At 46.6% G+C, this 19,801-nt stretch overlaps 1 protein-coding gene and 1 non-coding gene across 2 annotated transcripts; both read left to right on the forward strand.

Moving 5' to 3' along the window:
* The first annotated feature begins 1,011 nt into the window (after nucleotides 1-1,011).
* Nucleotides 1,012-1,084, forward strand: Trnaa-cgc (transfer RNA alanine (anticodon CGC)). The gene has a single exon. It is a non-coding gene; the product is annotated as a tRNA-Ala (tRNA).
* A 2,672-nt stretch (nucleotides 1,085-3,756) lies between these two features.
* Fuca1 (alpha-L-fucosidase 1) lies at nucleotides 3,757-19,374 on the forward strand. Its single transcript, XM_047527998.1, has 8 exons — nucleotides 3,757-4,192; nucleotides 5,982-6,116; nucleotides 9,113-9,250; nucleotides 11,487-11,592; nucleotides 15,128-15,328; nucleotides 16,835-17,022; nucleotides 18,609-18,708; nucleotides 19,131-19,374. The coding sequence occupies exons 1-8, from the start codon at nucleotides 3,804-3,806 to the stop codon at nucleotides 19,269-19,271; spliced, it is 1,398 nt and encodes a 465-aa protein (XP_047383954.1). The 5' UTR covers nucleotides 3,757-3,803; the 3' UTR covers nucleotides 19,272-19,374.
* The last annotated feature ends 427 nt before the right edge of the window (nucleotides 19,375-19,801 follow it).

The following is a 19,801-nucleotide window of genomic DNA, read 5'->3' on the forward strand; positions in this document are numbered from 1 at the left end:
AGACTCGAACCTAGGGCCTCACACGTGCTAGGCGAGCTCTCTGCCACTGAGCCACAACCCCAGCCCCCCACTGGTGGCTTTTCCTCCTTGTTTTAGCAAAGAAAATGCCCAAGTGCGTGACAGAAATTGGTACTCAGTTTTTATTGAATGAATACAATTAAGTTTTAAGAATCAACTAAGTGCACTTCCACACCGTCTTCTTCTCTCCTTTTACTAAGTAGAGGAGGAGAGCTCATTGGGGGAGAGGAAGATAGGAAAGAGGGCCCTGGAGATCACTGAGAATTGTTCTCTTTGTTTAGAGGAAGAAACAGGACCAAACGAGGGGACAAGTCTTGCCCAAGGAGACCAGCATGGTGCCCAGTGCAAGAAGCCTCGGTTTTCTGTCACGCAGTTCTGTCCACTCCAGCGCAATGCCTCTCATCTGTCCCTGTGGGTTGGTGTTTGGTTATGTGGATAAGGACAAACAAAGGTCATGGCACCCCAATTTAGCCCCCCAAGATAAGTTCTGTACATTAAAGACCAGGGCACACTCTGATCATTAGATGTGGGCAGGTGGGTGGTTTCTTTTCTTTTCTTTTCTTTCTTTCTTTTTTTAAGGTATCTGTGCTTACTCTTTGGAACAATGTTTCAGCATAGCCTTGCAGAGGAAGTAACACAGAAAATGAAGAAAACACTACTTTGTATTTCTGTTATCACTCCCCAATAAGGAAGTGCTTGGTTCTGTCAACACCAGCTCTGGCCCCTCCTCCGTAGGTGGACAGAGGCACAGATTCCACATCCATGGAGATCTGCATCCTGGTCCCACTCTTGATCCAAATGAGCTGCGTGATCTTCCCCTCTCTGGACCTCAGTTTCCCCGTCTGTAAAATGGGAAGAGGGTGGAAAGGATGATGCCGGAGATCTATAAAGTCTATTATGGCCAACTGGCATTCTGCTATTCTCCGACTGACTGTGATAGGGACTGACAGACGTGAGTGATGGGAACATGAGGTTAAAGGAATAACTTGGACTGGGGATGTAGCTCAGTTGGCAGAGTGCTTGCCTCGCATGCACAAGGCCCTGGGTTCAATCCCCAGCACCACCAAAAAAAAAAAGGACTAAATCTATGAAATGAGCCCACTCTGCTCACCCCACATGCTTTCTCTTCTAAAAAGCAATTTACCTACAGACTGGCCTGGCTTAAGTTCACAGGAAATGTTACAGTCCTCAGCAAATACCTCTTTTTATTTTTTCTTAAATTTTGATTTTTAAAAAATATTTTTAGTTGTAAATGGACGCGATACCTTTATTTTTTATTTATTTATTTTTACTTGGTGCCGAGGATTGAACCCAGAGCCTCACATGTGCGAGGCAAGAGCTCTACCATTATTTGCTGGGGTTCCAGCAAATAATCTCTTATCCGCAGGAGACATGCAGGCCTGAAGTGAGAATGTGACCTACACTGCCTGAAGACGGGGGCTGCGTTTGTGACCCTTACACAGACCAGATCCCAGAACTCAGGGAGATGAGGATGATCCCTCCAAACCCTAAAATCTATAAGAACATGTTCCAACTAGAACCGGTCAGCATGGACCGCAGGGACCTAGAATGGTCACGGCAGTGGAGACTTGAAAGTCTCAAGTCATCCTGCTGGCAGTCAAAAGTCAAGAGGCAGGCCTCAGGGTGACTCTCTAGAAACTTCCCCCTGGGGCCCCAATAAAACTGGAGGGCAGGAGGGGAACACCGTCCCTCTCCTCTCCGAGAGGACCCACTCTCTCCCTTGAGAGTGTCCCCTTTCCCGGGTCCTATCCTTTCTCGTAGACTCATGCCTGTTACTCTGAGCAACAGGTCTGAAATCTTTCTGACCTGTTCACAGGAATTGGGGTCCAAGGAGGGCCTCCGTGCTGCCTCAGTTTCGTGCAAGGTCCCAGCCCTGTACCAATTGTGGGGCAGTATTTACCACATGGGATCAGGGACATCTGACTTCCACGTGGGTCATGTGACTTCTGACTGGCATACTTTCCACCTGACTGAGCATGTATAACATGCACCAACAGTCAAGGGCTCTGGTGACCTCCCTGCCAGGCAAGGGTCATACATATCCTCCCAGGCTCACCGTCTCTTGGCACTCAATTTTCTAAACCTGGTTTTCTAAAAATGTCACTGAGGGCAGCCTGTGCATGGGTCACGTTTGTTGTTTTGCTTTTGCAATGGTGGGGACGGACCCCAGGGTTTCAGGCAGGCTAGAAGAGAACTCTACCACTGTGCCACACCCCAGCTGTGTTCTCATAGTTAGATGCTAACCTCTCTGAAATGCCTCCGGATTCCCAAAGCAAGCTCAATTAAACAGCAAAATGATCACAGCTGCTCTTTCTTCCTCAGTGCCCATGTTCTCCCTCCTCAGCCCTGGTAAAGGTGTCACGAGCAAGCTGTGGCATTAACATAGACCAAACACATCTGTGTCTGTCCACAGTGTCAGAATTGTGGCAGTTCACTGAATACTTGTGGGTCACCTGGTAGTCTTAACCCAGACAAACACAAGTTCTTTTATTCCAGTCTTAATTTCTAATATCTGTAACACTCAAGTCACATATCACACTGTACATGTGTGTGTGTGCGTGTGTGTGTTACGGAAAGGCTAAGAAAGGGTTAAAGCAACCACAGGGGTTCAGGAAGTTGAACTGAGAGCAAAGACAGCAGACACAAAAGCATGTAGTCACTGCTTGTTGTCAGATAAGATTAAGAACGAGCAGAAGAACTTTTCAGGGTGCAGAGCTGTCAAAGCACAGGAACTTGTCCTAGGCAAAGGTCCAGGGTGAAGGCAGTTTCAGAGTGTCAGCTTGGAGTGTCAGCTTGAGGCTGTGTCTGGTCATCGTAGGGAGGAGAAACTGCATTCTACTAAAGCCCAAAGACACAGATTTGGTTTTTTATTGCTGTGGTGATTTGTGATTTTCCTGGAGATGGGGTCAGGATGCTCCTCCTTTTATGGGCCTTGAGTGAGGGGATTGCTGCATTCAGTGGTCTGGTTGTTTCAATAGGAGTGTGATATGCCCAAGCGTCCATGTGCTTCTGATTAATTCTAGTCCCCAGGTAGTTATTTTCTTTAGCACACTTACTTTACTTACCAGTTGGTGCCCTGTGGTTGTGCTGGGCTGATGGTGGTTGTCTACTTGTACAAACAAGGTGTAGAGTCATTCCACCTCAGCACTTAGGAGTAGTTTATGGCAAACTACTGCTTTCCAAAATGGAGTGACTCAGGTTTAGGCACAGCCTGAAAACTGCTGTTCTATACTTCATGGAGTGACTCTGAACAGGGCAGAGCCTGCTGCTCACATAATGCTTCTTCCTATCATCCCTCTCCGTCTTTATTTCTGCCAGGGCTGTTTCAACACCCTCCAATCTGGTATGTTCTCCTCAGGGTTTCTCACAAAAGAACAGCTCAGGAGCCCCCTGTGGCTCCCATTTGCCCACTAAATAAAACTCATGATTCGACTTCGCCGACCCCTGCCAGATCACCGCAGCAAAGTGAATTACTCCCAGTTTTCTCCTGAGCTTTCCCAAACTCCATGGTTTACCCTCGCAGTTAAACCCTAGGGAGACAGCGGTCATTCATCAGCGGAGCGAGATCAACACCGCCTTGCGTCCTTTTCCCTTGGGCCGCCAGAGGGCGCTCGAGGAAAGGGCGCTCCGCGGAGGAAGCGGCTCAACAGCCCGTCGGGCTGACCCGCCCCTTTTCCTGTGCGAGCCAATCGTTAGTCAGAGGGGCGGAGCCGCTCGCCGGCCGGGGCGCGTTGAGCTGGGGCGGTGCTGGTGTCGAGGCAGCGATGCGGGAGGTGGCTGGGAAGTGGCGGCCTCTGGTCGCCGTCCTGCTGTTACTGCTGCCGCCGCTACTGCTCGGAGTGGCGAAGTCGGCGCGCTGGGCTGGGCATCGCTACACGCCCGACTGGCGGAGCCTGGACTCCCGGCCGCTGCCGGCCTGGTTCGACGAGGCCAAGTTCGGGGTGTTCGTGCACTGGGGCGTGTTCTCGGTGCCCGCCTGGGGCAGCGAGTGGTTCTGGTGGCACTGGCAGGGCGAGGGGCTGCCCCAGTACCGGCGCTTCATGAGCGAGAACTACCCGCCCGGCTTCAGCTACGCCGACTTCGGGCCGGAGTTCACGGCGCGGTTCTTCGAGCCGGATAAGTGGGCCGACCTCTTCCAGGCCGCGGGGGCCAAGTGAGTGCCGGGCTGGGCCGCCCGCCCAGGGCCTGTCTGACCTCAGGTGCCTCTGGGCCCTGTGTTTCGGATGCAGAATCGAACGTGGCACACTTGATCCTAAGGAGAAGGTGCTTCTGGTGGGGGACTTGAAAATAAAGATTTCGGGCCGGATGGTCTGGAGAGGTCTACACCTGAAAGGGCGGTACCTAATGCCCTGTCCCCATCCGCACGGCAACCGGGGTTCTCAATCAGTGGCCTGGAGCCAGGTCCTAGTTCAGTTGTGAACTTCGGCCTCCCTCCAGCCTCCTTGGATGCTGAGAGAAGAAAACTGCACCGGTTACTTTACTGTCTCTAAGGTGGAAAGAGGGAAGGGAGTCAGTCCCGCCACGGGCCCTCGCAGGCGTGTAGTGTATTTGGGATGCAGCAAGGATTCTCCCTCGTCAGCTCTTCTCGGTGAACTTGCTCTTAGGAAGTGCTCCAGAATACTGTGAATTGTGTTGAAAACGGTTGGAGCTTGCGGCGGGTTGGTTCAGGGAACTGAAAGTTTGGAGTGGCCCGATATGGGAAAGGGGCGCGGGACCCATTCCTTTGTTGAAGGCAGGGCCATCCTGAAGAAGTAAGCCTTGAGGGCCCTGCGTGGCCCCCGTGCTAAGTCAGGAAGTAGTTGCTGCTCTGGGCTGCTGGGAGAGGGAAGTGGGTTGGAGAGAGTAGGTGGAGGCTTGGCGGGGGGGTCAGTCTTCCATTTTCACTCGTCTTCCATGTTTCAGTTTCTCTGGGCCTTTTTTAGTTTTCTTTTACTAAAGGGAAATTACTTTACATTAAATTGGCATTTAATGCTTCCCACTAAATGAATGGGAATAAAAGGTTTGAATAAGCACAGCAAGTGTAATCTGTCTTCTGGTAGTGTTAGCCATCCATAATTTACAACAATAAAATTAAAATCTGGAGACAGCCTCTTTCCAGACCCCTCAGGATAAGGTGAGTAGCTCAGAGACAGAAGAAGGGACCTAATGTCCTAGACTGCAAATCCTATAACTGCAGGGTAAAGACATTTCCACTGCATCAGGGGTCAGCAAACTGGCCAGAGGAAATGGTCTTTGCCTGTTTTTGTTAAGGCCGAGAAAGTGAGAATGGCTTTTACATTTGCAAAGGACTCTAATAAAAGAAGAAAAGAATGTGTATAGAGGACTGTGTCACAAGCATAAAATAAAATACTATCTGGCCCCCAAAGTCTAGGAGTTCCTCCTGCCAGCCAGTGATAGAATCATCATGGGATAGCATTATCTATTTTTCTGCCATAAAAGTAAATGAAATACTGAGCCTCTTGGTTATTTCAATACTTGCCCTTTTCCCCCAGCCCTTTGGGTCTTTGTCACCTCTGTACATGAGGGAAGTTCTACAGGCTTACCAAAACAAAAGGCTTACATTTCTATCATCTACCATTCCAATAGAGACCTTTCTCCTTTAGGATGAAGGGTTAAACCAAGCTAACTGTTCATACCCAGGAGGGTCGAAGAACCTGAGAGCTGAGGTTCACTTCTTTCCTCCTACCCACTCCTCCACTCCCTCTGGGTCTCCTTGGCTGAAGCAGATGCTGATTTGCTTGCTGTGCTTCATTCCTGGAATAATACCCAAGGGTGTTGTGACTGAAGCAACATCTGGGGTATCACCAATTAGTCACCCATCCCAGTACATTTCCTATGGTCAAGTTCTCCTGACCAATTTAAAAGCCACAGGCAGGCTGGGCAAGTTCATGCTTGTGACTCGCTGGCCAATTCCTTTGCTCATTTGTTTTTAACCTTCACAGGTATGTGGTCTTCACGACAAAACATCATGAAGGCTTCACAAACTGGCCAAGTCCTGTGTCTTGGAACTGGAACTCTAAGGACGTGGGCCCCCATCGTGATTTGGTTGGTGAGTTGGGAGCAGCTGTCCGGAATAGGTGTGTGTCTACGGACGGCTACCCTGTTCATCTCATCTCTTCTCTTTCAGAGTTCTGTACCTTCTCTGCTCGAGTGTTTTCTAAGTTTGCTTTTAGCAAGGAGCCTGAAGAACTTCCAGCCTTTGAATTACCAGTGTTTAAGGCTTAACAATTTTCATATGGCCAAACGTGACACCTTCAGAGAAGTTCATGGACACTTCTGGTTGGCTAAAGCATACCCAGCAGAGACCACAAAGCTCTGTCTGCATCCTACAGAGGATCCCTCCTGGGAAGGCTTTCAATGCAGGGCCTTTTCCAATGCCTGGTGGAGACCAGGGACTGGGCCTCTTGCCTCTGTCCTCCTTAGCCATCAGCACGAGCTTTACACAGGAAGGGTTTGGATGATGGTAGACTAAGCTGGGTACTGAAAAGGTTAGCTAAAGCAGCAAACGGAACAAAAGGAGGGGCACACAGTTGATTGTAATTAATGTTCCCTAATGTTTTTCACTTAATAGGAAGTGGTTTCTCAAGATCAAAGAGGTAGGGAGTGGCAGAGGTGGAATTTGTTTTCTTGTTTTGGGTGCTGGGTGTTGAACCCAGGGCCTCCTGCATGCTAAGCATGCAGTCTACCACTGAGCTACACCCCCAGCCCCAGAATAGAAATTGGAACCCAGATATTTGCTCTTTGGATCCAACAACTCTGTAAGGAGGAAAGGTGGGTTTTGTGCTGGGTTTGGCCTCAGCTGCGCTATGATTCAGTAAATGTGGTGTCCTATTCGAGGGATAGGCTGGCTACCAAGTGTGTAGCATAGTCTGATGGAACACATTTGTGCCTACTCATTTATGCACCGTCTAGGATGCTCTCTGTGTACAATGGGAGAGTTGAGCTGAACACCACATGGCTTGCAAAGCCTAAAATACTACCTGGACTTCAAGAGCGAGTTTGCCAACTCCCGTCACCTGCTCAGTATTCAGTTGCCATCAGTCCTTATGTCAGTGTTGATTAGATCTTAGATACTGATTTGTTATGGACTTTGGAAACCAGGATTTTTATCTTCCATGTGCTATTTAGTCTTGAGTCATATGATGACATGCCAACTTCAGTTCTTTCTCACCTGTACATTATAGTATTTTCTTCTCACTTGCAGCATGATGTTTTTGTAACATTATTCTTTTTTTTTTTTCATGGTACTGGGGATTAGATCCAGGGTACTGAGCTACCTTCTGGTCTTCTTTATTTTTTGAGTCAAGGTCTTGCTATACATAGGGTCTTGCTAAGTTGCTGAGGCTGGCCTTGAACTTGGGATCCTCCTGCCTCAGCCTCCCAAGTCCCTCCTACATGACAGGCCTATTCTTTTTTTTTTTTTTTTTTTTAATTGACCCATAATGTGCTTCTTTATAGGTTTCAGTGTGATAATTTGATGCATGTGTACAGTGTGTAACAATCACATCAGGGTAATTAGTACTCCATCTCTTTAAATGTTTATCATTTCTTTGTGTTGGAAACCTCACACTCCTCTCTTCTAGTAATTTATAAAATATGAAATGAACTGTTGTGAACTGCAGGTGCCCTCCTGTGCTGTGGAACACCAGAACTTCCTCCTCCTGGCTAGCTGTATTTTGGTACCTGTTACCCAGCCCCCTCTCTTCCTCCCACCCCCATCCTTCCTCACATTAGTGTCCTCTATTCTCCTCTCTTCTATGATGCTCACTATTCATGAACCTGGGGGGTGAAGCTCAGTAGTAGAGCACTTGCCTAGGCTGTGTGAGTCTCTGGGTTCCATCCCAGTACTGGGAAAAAAAAAAAAAAAATCTTCCTTATATGTGAAAACAGATTGTTCTAACCACATTTCATTTTTGGTATGTTTCGAACTATTAGTAAATCTTAGATAAATAGAATGATAAACCTATAGTCATACATTTCAACTGTTTAGAAAATGTTGCAAATGATTATTTCAGAGTGATAGTATTTGGGGCATTTTATTCTTTATGCTTTTCTCTATTTTCTAATTTCTCTACAATACAGATTTTTATGATTAATGATGAAAACTTTTTGAAAAATTGAACCCAGGGTTGCTTAATCACTAAGCCACATCCCCAGCCCTCTTTTTTGTATTTTTTATTTTGGGATAGGGTCTCACTGAATTGCTTAGGGTCTTGCCAAGTTCCTGAGGCTGGCTTTGAACTTACAGTCCTCCTGTCTCAGCCTCCTGAGCTGCTGGGATTACAGGTGTGTGCCACTGTTCCTGGCTTGAAAACATTATTATAATTTTTTAAACAGGACTAGATGTTACTGAAATAATTGTCCTAAAAAATAGTTTAGATGACTTTTTGGGTGTGTGGTGCTGGGGATTGAACCCAGGACATGGGACTTTCTAAGCTAGTACTTTATCACTGAGCTACACCCCCTGCCTTAAGTGACATTTTGGTGTTAAGGTATCTGTGTATAAAAGTAGTTATGTTTATTATCAAAACACAGTGCATGGGGCTGGGGTTGTAGCTCAGTGATGGAGCGCTTGCCTAGCACATGTGAGGCACTGGATTCGATCCTCAGCACCACGTTAAGTAAGTAAGTAAATAAATAAATAAATAAAACAAAGGTATTGTGTTCATCTACAAAAAGAGATTTAAAAAAAAAGCGCATGAGCTCCTGGGTTTGATCCTTAGCACCACCAAACACACACACACGTGCACACACACATACACACACACAGAATAACACAATACTTTTGCTTGAGTAGATGAGGAGAAATAACTTAAGGGCTGGGGATGTAGCTCACTGCTAGAGCACTTGCCTAGCCTCTGCGAGGCCCTGGGTTTGATCCCAGCAGCACAATAAATAAAAAGAGAGCGGGAGGGAAAGGGAAGGAAGAATTGAACAAATGGATTTGGGTCCCACTCTCCTGTATGAGAGTGAACTTCACTGAGATGTAAAAAAGTGCTGGAACTGAATTTTCTTCAAGCAAATGATGTGTCCTTTGCTTAACGACAGTCGCCACCCTGCTTTTCTGTTTCAGGAACTTGCGCTACGGCCTCTACCACTCACTCTTAGAGTGGTTCCATCCACTTTACCAACTGGATAAGAAAAATGGCTTCAAAACTCAGAATTTTGTCAATGTGAAAACAATGCCAGAGCTCTACCACCTTGTTAACACGTAAGAACCAGAAACGTTGGTGGCTTTATTACTTTTAGCAATGAAATCAGAGCTTCTTGTAGGCTGCTGTTGCGGGGGGCACTGTGGCTACTCAGAGGAACTGAGGCAGGAGGATTGCAAGTTAGAGGTGAGCCTCAGTAAGTTAGTGAGGCCTTGCTTCAAAGTAAAAAAAAAAAAAAAAGGCTGAAACCCTTAGTTTCACTTAGTTTTAGAGCTCTCCAAGGTTCAATCCCAGGACTGCAAAAATTTTTAAAAAGGAGGAGTAGGGGTATGGGCAGGTTTGAAGAAAATCTAGAGGACGGCAAATCATAAAAGTGGTGGTTGTGGTTGTATTAAGGCAAAATAATTTTTCTTCTACTTTTTGAAACTTCTGTAATGTGGTAATATTATAAATTGAAACCGTCTCCCCAATCCAAGGTGAGAGTAAATCAGAACTTCCCTTCCCTACTTGCTTTCTGTTTTCACTACATCAGGACCTTGGAGAGGGGTGGATGGTCTAACACATTGGCATTATTGTCACTTAGAAACCTTCAACAGATCACTCATCTGGGCCTACAATTCTTAGTAAGGTAGGGATGTAATTCCTTCTGTGTAGGACTTAGAGTTACGCATAGAAGGTCTCCATCATGGTGCCTGGTACAGAGAAAAGTGTTGTTATGAAGATCATCATTCTTTGTACAGGGTGTGGTGATGTATGCCTGTGATCCCAGCAATTTGGGAAGGGTAGGCAGGAGGACCGCAAGTTCAAGACCAGTTTCAGCAACTTATCGAGACCCTGTCTCATAAAAAATAAAAAGGGCTGGGAGTATAACTCAGTGGTTAAATGGTTCAATCCCCAGTATCCAAAAAAGAAGAGAAAAGAATAGAAAAAGGGCTGGGGGTGTAGCTCAGTGGTGGAGTGTCCCTGATTTCAATCCCTAGTGCCATGAATAAACAAAAATTAAAAAGCTGGGGCTATAGCTCATTGTAGAGTGCTTGCCTAGTATGTGCAAGGCCTTGGCTTCAGTCCACAGTACTGCGAGAGAGAGAGAGAGAGAGAGAGAGAGAGAGAGAGAGAGAGAGAGAGAGAGAGAGCGAGCGCACAAGAGCAAAGGAGGGAGGTGGGAGGGAGGAGGGAGGGAAGAGAGGCCCCTTCCACTTCAGAATTTGCCACCGGTCTTCACCATGTTTATCCAAGTCTGCCCTCATTGCTCCTGGAGGCCTGTACCAGGTGGTAGACCTTGAACTCGAGGGACAGCCATCTCCGGCTGGACTCTCATTTCAGGACAATAGCAACAAGACAATGTCCTGCATCTGCTTCTATCCGGAGGACTTCCCTTAGGAAACAGTATCATTGTCAGAGACCCGCAGAAGACCTGTCCCGAGACAGAGCTGGACGTTGCTAGGTCTGAATCCCAGTTCTTTTTTCTTACTGTTTGTATGGCTTTGAATTAACTATGCAATTTTTCTAGAACTCAGATGCTTTATGCATGAAATGGAGCTAAAACACCACAAAGTCATGAGAACCAATAGAGGCAGTGAGTAGAAACTGCCTAGTGCAACTTTTTTTTGGTACTGGGGATTGAACTCGGGGATACTATCACTGAGCTACAGTCCATTGCATTTTTCATTTTGAGACAGGGTCTCACGAAGGTGCCGAGGTTGGCCTCAGACTTTCAATCCTCCTGCCTTGGCCTCCAGAGTTGCTGGGATTACAGGCCTGGCCACCTCACCCCTCTCTCAATTCACCTTAAAAGCAGAACCCTAGTCCTGTACCTTCTGCAGCACCACTGTCCCCCACCCCTGGTACCAGGGATTTGAACCCAGGGATACTCAACCACTGAGCCACATCCCCACCCCTTTTTGTATTTTATTTAGAGACTGGGTCTTGCTGAGTTGCTTAGGGCCTCACTAAGTTGCAGAGGCTGGCTTTGAACTCACAGTCCTGCCTCAGCCTCCCGAGAGGCTGGGATTATAGGCATGTGCCACCATGCCCAGCTGGAGCACCACTCTTAATTGGTTTTAGTTACTGGAAGGAAACATCTCCTTTTTCCAGAAAAAGTTTAGGAGGACATATACCAAAGAGCTCTTGGTCTTAAGCAGTGGTTATGGTGACAAAGTGACGTGTTGTCCGTGTCCCTGTAGTTCCCACCTGCTCCCCACTGCAGCACTCACATGATACTTTCAGACATTCCACAGACTTCACGCTTCGCATGCATTCAGAAAGTGACCTCTTCCCTGGTCCCCTGTCTTCCAGCTACAAGCCGGATCTCATCTGGTCCGATGGCGAGTGGGAGTCTCCCGATACTTACTGGAACTCCACGGGTTTTCTCTCTTGGCTCTACAATGACAGCCCCATCAAGGTAGGTGATCATAGGACTTGTTTATCTGTTAGGATAAAAGAAAACACGAGGAGCCAAGACCTGGAGTAGTCACAGAGCAGCAACTGCTGTGGACGGTGACACTGGCAGGGCTGAGAGGCCCAGCAGACGCAGAGCCCTCCTCCCTGAGAGCAAGTGCCCTCTTCTCCTTTCATTCTTTATTTTGATGATGTAGGTTTAAGTGGTGGTAAAATAGAAATAGTATATAGAGTTCCCAGACTACTCCAGAGAAAAATTAATTTATTGAACAAATAGTATGAATGAGAACACCCCAAAATTAATATGTAAAACAAAATTAAGTGATAAGGATAAAATGTGAATATCTGTGGTCTCACCCACCGTACATCAGTCATATAGTTTAACTCTCAAGGAGCAGGGTCATTTCCCTTATATTCAAATTTTGGGGTGTATACTGCCTACCCTGACTCGCTCCTCTTAATTAACACTATTAGCCAGTGCATGTTGGCTGCCCTTTTATGATTTATACTGCAGTACTTTTACAAAGTAGCAGAAATCTCAATCTTGATTATAGAAAAATTCAAATATTTCACATTCTAGATTTGTTGTAGATTTTTTTAAAAAGTCTAAATGTAAAATCAGTTTGGGGGCAGGGAATGTGGCTCAGGGGTTTCCCTAGCATATTTGAGGCTCTGGATTCGATCCCTAGAAACTACCACCTTGCCCCCCACCCTACACACACACACACACACACACACACACACACACACACACAAAAAACCAGCTTAGGGACTTTGTAGCTCAGTAGTTAAGTGAGTGCTTAGGATATACAAGGTCCTGGATTCAATCTCCAGCACCAAAAAAAAAAAAGATTGAACTGAAATACCTCTCAGGATCTTGTTGGGTAGCTATTACTAAACTTAGAATATGGGAAGAAAGGAAAAGAGGAAAGAGACCCTGTGTGATGGACAGAGAGAGATTACAAGCGACTTTCAGGGATTTGTTGAGTATGGAGGGATTCCCAGGGGTGCAGTTTACCCCTAAAAAATTAACTGATATAATGTCATAATTATCCACATATCTGTCTCATGCAAGTCTCTGCTTACTCTTTAAGGACAGCAACTGTATTTTAGTCACCTCAGATACCCCAGAACCTGCCACAGTTTGAGCCTTATACTAGATGCTCTGTAAATAGTTAATGAACGTGTGGCTGCCAAACCAAGATTGGGGATGGTTAAAACCCCACTTTTCTTTTCTCTTCTTTCTTTCTTTTCTTTTTTTTTTTTTTTTTTTTTTTTTTTTTTTCTTCTTCTTTCCATGGTCCTGGGGATGGAACCCAGGGGCACTCTACCACTGAGCTATATCACCAGCCCTTTTTATTTTTGTTTTCTTTCTAAGTTGCCTAGGCTAACCTTGAACTTGGGACCCTCCTGCCTCCGCCTCCCCAGTAGCTGGGATTACAGGTGTGCACCTCCATGCCCAGCCAACACTCCATTTTTCTCTGAAGTGGCTTTTACATACCCATTCAAAGTGTACACCCAAGAAGTCAGGTCATTTGCTATGTGGGGTTACAGTCAAGTGTCTGCAGGTAAGGAGCACACAAAAAAGGAAAAAGATTAAGCAAAGATGCAGGATTGGAAAAGAAGAAATATCACTTCACTGCCATTGAGCCAGGCACAGTGGCACACACCTGTAATTCCAGTGGCTTGGGAGGATCGAAAGTTCAAGGCCAGCCTCAGCAATTTAGCGAGGCTCTAAGCAAGTTAGCAAGACCCTGTCTCAAAATTTTAAAAGAAGGGCTGGAGATGTGGCTCAGTGGTTATGCACCCTGGGTTTAATCCCTGATACCAATCATATCAAGGCTGTGGGGGTACAGCTCAGTGGTAGAGTGTCTGCCTAACATGCACAAGGTCCTGGATTTGATCCCCAACAGTGCTGGAAAAAAAAAAGTGCAGTTAGCCAGGGAGACAGTCTTTTTGGCTTCTCTTAAAACAACAATTCCATAGCAAGTAGAACCTTTGGTGTGGACGTGTCTCTACCTATTTACACACCAACTTTGCAGAATTGTAAGATTGTGGTAGATGCTCCCTGCTTCCCCAAGGATCTATTAGGAGCCAGCTCTATGGTATGTGGTATGCTGAGCCCTGGAGTTTCAGAACTGATGGTTTCTGCTCTCAAGGAACCTCAGTCTGAAGAGAGAGAGAGGGTGCACTGAAGGGTAATCAGAAAGACAATAGAGGTATGTCCCAAGTCTTCACAATCATGGGCTGCCAAGTTAGACTGTGGGTATGAAGAAGTTCAAGGCTGTGTCTGTCCTTGAAGGGCTGAGCATCCAGGGAGGGCTAAGAGGGAGACAGGAACGAGGGGTTCCTGAGCAACCATTCTGTACCAGGGGCAGGCTGCTCTCACTTTTATCCCTTTGGAAACCCCAGGAGGCAGGTGATTTTCCTTTGGTTGGTTTGTAGTTGGTTGAGTTTTGTTGTTTGTTCATTTGTTTTTACAGATAACTAGACTTAATAAGGTAAAATCACCCACTTCAGTTCCTCTGACTCATAGGTGGTGGAGCCAGCTGTGAATCCAAAGCCTCTGGTGAACTGGGATAGATCTTGAGCCAATCCTTTCAGGGTTTTTTTTTGTTTTGTTTTGTTTTGTTTTATTTAGTTGTAGGTGGATACAATGCCTTGATTTTATTTTTATGTGGTGCTGAGGATCAAACCCAGGGCCTCGAACGTGCTAGGCAAGTGCTCTACCACTGAGCCACAACCCCAGCCCCACCCTTTCAGTTTTTGTTTTTGTTTTTTTCCTTGACCCTCTCATTTCTGATGATGCCCAGACATCAATAATTGAGTCAGGGCATTAATCAAACTAGCTACAAATAATGAACATCCTCTTTTGCTTTGGCACTCAACTAGCTTCATAGGAAGAATGTCCATAGTAACATGAGTGGCCCTAAAACAGGCAAGAAAGCAGAATTTTGTTTTTATTGCATGTCCTTCTACCAATTATGAGCTGATAGTGTTATTAAAATACAATACTATATATTAAACACTCACAGTAAGCTACTTGTGTAATGATTTCTCTTAGATCAGCTAAACCTTGAAAGAGGAAAATGAATACTTGCTGGCTTTAGGGTTGATGATAGCAGGTGACCTGGCTGGACTCGGATGCCTGATCCCAGGCTTGGAAGCTGCCTGGCACAGGACCTCAGACGAGCCCTCCTCTCCATTCCTCCTCAGTAGAAGTGGATTCCCGGCTCAGCCATCCTGTGTCTCTGGACAGGGGTCTCGTCCTCAATCCCCAGTGACACTGGGGCTGTCCTCTGCACTGCAGGGTGTTTAACAGCATCCAGGGCCTCTGCCCACTAGAAGGCAGTAGCACCACCCAGTTGGGACAGCCAAGAGTGTCTCTGGCTTTCCCAGATGCCCCACAGGACATGCCCTTATTTGAGACCCTGCTTTAGGTTAGCTGTTCCTGCTTCCAGACAGACTCTCCCATCACACTGCCTCCCACAGACGGCTGGGTGGTGTTCCTTGCCGTGACCCGGCCCTTCCTCCCTCAGGCTAAGGTGGTGGTCAATGATCGGTGGGGTAAGAACTCTTCCTGCCACCACGGCGGGTACTACAACTGTCAGGACAAGTTCAGGCCGCAGCACCTGCTGGGCCACAAGTGGGAGATGTGCACCAGCATCGACAAGACTTCCTGGGGCTATCGCCGCGACATGACCATGGCCGACATCACCAGCGAATCTGAGATCATTTGGGTAAGAGCCCTCCAAGTGTTTCTTTTTTCTTATTTGCTCTAATTGGTTATAATGTTAGCTATTTTTTAACTATTTACCTCAAACCAGCCTTCTGACCAAGCGTGACGGAAGCACCTGAATGGAAGTGCAGGCTGATAAAACCCTCTAGAACTACTGCACCCCCGAAAAGAAACGTGTCCTAAGGAAGTAATCCCAAATTCCAAATAAAGTTTTACATAGAGATGTTCTCCCAGGATTATTTTTAATTAGACATATGGGTGGTTTCAGTTTCTTAAGCCATAAAGAGATGATTAAGTAAATTTGAGAATTTTTTTAAACCAGTAAAATGTTGATGAACATAAAAGGGGTTAATGCTGAATTTCTGAGTGAAAAAATATCATGTATTATTGCAGTTGTACAGAATTAACTGCATGGGAGCTGGGTGCAGTGGCTCATTCCTATAATCCCAGATATTCAGGAGGCTAAGGCAGGAGGTTTGCAAGTTTGAGGCCAACATGGGCAACTTAGTGAGACCCTGTCTCAAAATTTAAAAAAAGGGTGGATTGTCCTTGGACTCAATCCCTAGTACCACAATCAATCAATCAACCAATCAATAAAAATAAGATGAAGCCACTTGTGGTGATGTACACCTGTAATCCCAGTGATTTAGGAGGCTGAGGCAGAAGGACTGCAAATTTAAGGCCAGCCTCAGCAACTTAGTGAGGCCCTGTCTCAAAAAGCGCTAGGGATGTGACTCTGTGGTTAAGCACCCTTAGGTTCGATTCCCAATACTAAAAAAAATTTTTTAAAGTTTAAAAATAAAAGTAAGATTAATTGCATAGGAAAAAGACTGAAAGAAGACATTAGAGGTTAGTGGTGTGGTGTCTTTGGAGTGCTGTAATGGATTCTCCTTTTTAAAATACTGTGCATCGAACCTTAGTCTTTCTGTTGCTTGACTGGCACTTGCTTGAGGTCACAGGGAACACACACACACAGACCCCACCCCAGATCCTCACACAATGCCCCCCTCTGCAGTGGTTTTCCCCGAGGGGCAGCCTGTGGCCCATCGCATGGTGACTGTCCCGGAGTCTTCCCGTCTCTCCTAGCCCAGTCTCCACAGCTGCCATGCGGAATCTCTCCTCTCCGATCCCCGTGTTCCTGTCAGTCAGTCCGTCTGCCTTCCCTTACTCCTGAGGATCCAGCCTCTGCGGAGCACTCTTCTCTTCTGCACCCCCTTCTCGGGCTTCTAGTCCGACCCTTCCCGCTGAGTCCAGCCCGGTGAGAAGTGCCTCTCGCAGGAAGAGCCCGAGACCGCGCCCTGGAATTCAAGTTAATGTGTTTCTCCATCTCGTTTTCTCACAGGAGCCTGTCCTGCTTTTATTACACAAAATATGTGTTATCTGTAAACGTTAAGGGATATTCACAGAGCAGGAAGAGCCTGCCCTGGTTCCGCCTCTCTTAATAGGTGCGTGTGCTGAGCCGGGAGCGGGCCTGCATTCATGGCTTGCTTTCCATCGTTTCCTTTAGGAGCTGGTTCAGACAATAAGTTTGGGAGGCAACTATCTTCTCAACATCGGACCAACTAAAGATGGACTGATCCCTCCCATCTTCCAAGAAAGGCTTCATAGTATTGGCAGGTGGCTGAATGTCAACGGGGAGGCCATCTATGCCTCCAAACCATGGCGGGTACAATTCGAAAATAACTCGTCTGTGTGGTGAGTCTCCTCTTGGGATGTGTGCAGGAACAAGGCTGTGCCTGAGCCAATGGGCACGTCTTCAGGTCCGCAGTGTGGCCTGCCAGGCTGGAAGCTGTCTTGAGGAAACCCAACAGCTGTTCGACCGGACAGTCTGTGACCCCACTGGGTCATGTTTTAGAACAGCAGAATGACTGGCAGGGAGGGAGGCTGTGGTCTGGTGGAGAGGGAAGGAGCTGCAGCGCATTGGTCCGTGTCCTTGTGATTCTTGCCCTGTGTGTTAGCTGGCTTTTCGTTGCTGCAAGCAAAATCCCTGACATTAACAACTTAGAGAAGGAAGTTTAGTTTGGCTCAGTTTCAGAGTTTCAGCCCATGATCAGCCAATGCCTTTGCTCTAGGCCTGAGGTGAGGTAGAGCATCATGGTGGAGGGCGCAGTGGAGGGGACTTCTCAGCTCCTGGCAGCCAGGATGCAGAGAAAGTGAAGCACCAGGGTCAAAACATAAACCCAAAGACCTGCCCCAGTGACCTATAGTTAACGCCAGGTCGTTCATTCAAATTACTAATCCAGCAAACGGAGTAATCCACTGATCAGGTCGCTTTCGTACTCATCATCCCATCTCTGAACATTCTTGCATTAACACAGGAGGTTTGGGGACACCACATGTCTAGATCATAGGACCCTGCCTCCCAAAATAGTACTAGCTGATGCTCGAATAGCACCTGCAGCGCACAGGGCTCCATTCTAAATTCTTTCCATTCGTACTTGAACTTCTAGGTCTAGTTATTTGATCTTCAACCTTGTTTTTTCCAACAGCAAAAGAGAGTGATGATACTTATCTTCAGAGAGTCATTTGAAGACTAGTTGGGTATGGTGGTGCACACCTGTAATCCCAGAGATTCTGGAGGCTGAGGCAGGAGAATTGAAAGTTTGAGGCCAGCCTCAGCAATTTAGCAAGGCCCTAAGCAACTTAGCAAGAAACTGTCTCAAAAGAAAAAATAAAAAGGACTGGGGATATGGCTTCAGGGGTAAAACACCCCTGTGTTCAGTCCCTAGTACAAAAAAAAATGTGTTTTGAAGACTAAGTGAGCTAATATGTATAAAGCACCCAGAAGTGTTAGGAAAACAACTGCAGGTGTCACACTGAAGAGCCAAAGGCATTAGTCTTCAGACCAGGGGAAACACACTGTTCCTTGTGTGGGGGTGACTTTTTCCATTTAGTGATTTCCACCCGCTTCCCTAAACACTGTGAAATCTCAGGACAGGTTCATCTTCATTGCATATCTTGCCCTTGCTCTAATCTCTTTCTCATGAATTTGGAGTTGGAAAAAAAAAATATTTGACAATAAATAGTTTCAGTGTAAAATACTAGTGTAAGAGATTAATAAAAATAAAACTTAATCCAGCAGAGGGGAAAATAGATATCAAAGAGTCTTACAGACTGCTTCCTTCCTGCAGCCCTTAGTTGGTATTGCACTCTTAGTGCCTCCTGGAAGAAAGGACAGAGTCACAGTCTTGGATTTGGTAGGCAGTTGAGAGCAGAATCATAAGATCATCTGTGGCGTAACAATCCAGGTGTCTTTGACAATGACCTTTCTTTTTTCCCAGGTATACCTCACAGGAATTAGCGGTTTATGCCATTTTTTTACGTTGGCCAGAAAATGGAATCCTAAACCTTGTATCCCCCGTAACCACATCGGCTACGAAAGTAAGGAGCCCCACTCAATCCTTTCTTTTTTGGGGGTGGATAGGGGTACCAGGGATTGAACTCGGGGGTACCCGACCACTGAGCAACACCTCCAGCCCTATTTTGTATTTTATTTAGAGACAGGGTCTCACTGAGTTGCTTAGCTGAGGCTGGCTTTGAACTCGCCACCCTCCTGCCTCAGCTTCCCGAGCTGCTGGGATTACAGGCGCCTGACCCACTCAGACCTTTCTAAGATCCATCTTTTTCCGTGGGAATTGGCAGGCCTTCTCTCCATCCTCCTTTATTCTTGGGGTTCCTCCCATACTTCCGCCTGCCATACTCTTCCTGCTCTGACCCACCACGGTGTTTCCTAACACATTTAGGCCATGATTTGTCCTCCCTGGTGCGTTACTAGGGTTTTCCATTCCCTTTGCTTTCTGCAGATAACGATGCTAGGAATACAGGGAGATCTGAAATGGGTCGAACGTCAGGAAGAAGGTCTCCTCATCTCTCTGCCCCTGTTGCTGCCCTCTGCTCTCCCAGTGGGGTCTGCTTGGACTATAAAGCTGAGAGGAGTGGAGTGATCGTAGGAGTTCATGTGATGTAGGGACTCCGCCTGCTGGTTGCTTTGATTTTCTTCTTATAGTACCGTCATTACAATAAAGTAATTTCTTCCCCACCCAGAGATGGCTTTTCCAACACGTTCTGATCAAGGGGACTGGTTACATTACACTGGTGATTGATGGATCAGAGATCCATTGCTAACATATTTCTCTCTGGTCAGCAAAAGAAGGGAGTGGACAGTTAAACCACGTTCACCCATTCCTATATTTGGGGATCATCTACAATGGAAATTTCCTTCGTTCTGGGGTTGACCTTCTACTTACTCAGTACTTTTCATAAAGAATAAGCTAAGCCTGGCTGCCTGTGGGAGGAGGCAGACAGGGCTTAGCAAGTTCAACCACCTGCTCTTTGTTGAGCATCAGATGTCACCACACTGTTCCCCAAAAGGACAGGAGAGCCTGGAGGGGGGAAGGAAAGACTCCCCAGGCCGCTGGTGATCAACTCTTCTGAGCAGACCAAGGGCTCTGGAATGGAGTATGTCTACAGTGGT

The sequence above is a fragment of the Sciurus carolinensis genome, chromosome 1 (assembly GCF_902686445.1).
Source record: "Sciurus carolinensis chromosome 1, mSciCar1.2, whole genome shotgun sequence".
Classification (NCBI taxonomy): domain Eukaryota; kingdom Metazoa; phylum Chordata; class Mammalia; order Rodentia; family Sciuridae; genus Sciurus; species Sciurus carolinensis.

What these genes read in the sequence shown, in the direction of transcription:
- Fuca1 (XM_047527998.1), top strand. Translation starts at nt 3,804, where the DNA reads ATGCGGGAGGTGGCTGGGAAGTGGCGGCCTCTGGTCGCCGTCCTGCTG. An exon ending in TTCCAGGCCGCGGGGGCCAA is followed by an intron (nt 4,193 to 5,981) that starts GTGAGTGCCGGG and finishes TAACCTTCACAG; the next exon opens with GTATGTGGTCTTCACGACAA. An exon ending in TAACCACATCGGCTACGAAA is followed by an intron (nt 18,709 to 19,130) that starts GTAAGGAGCCCC and finishes TGCTTTCTGCAG; the next exon opens with ATAACGATGCTAGGAATACA.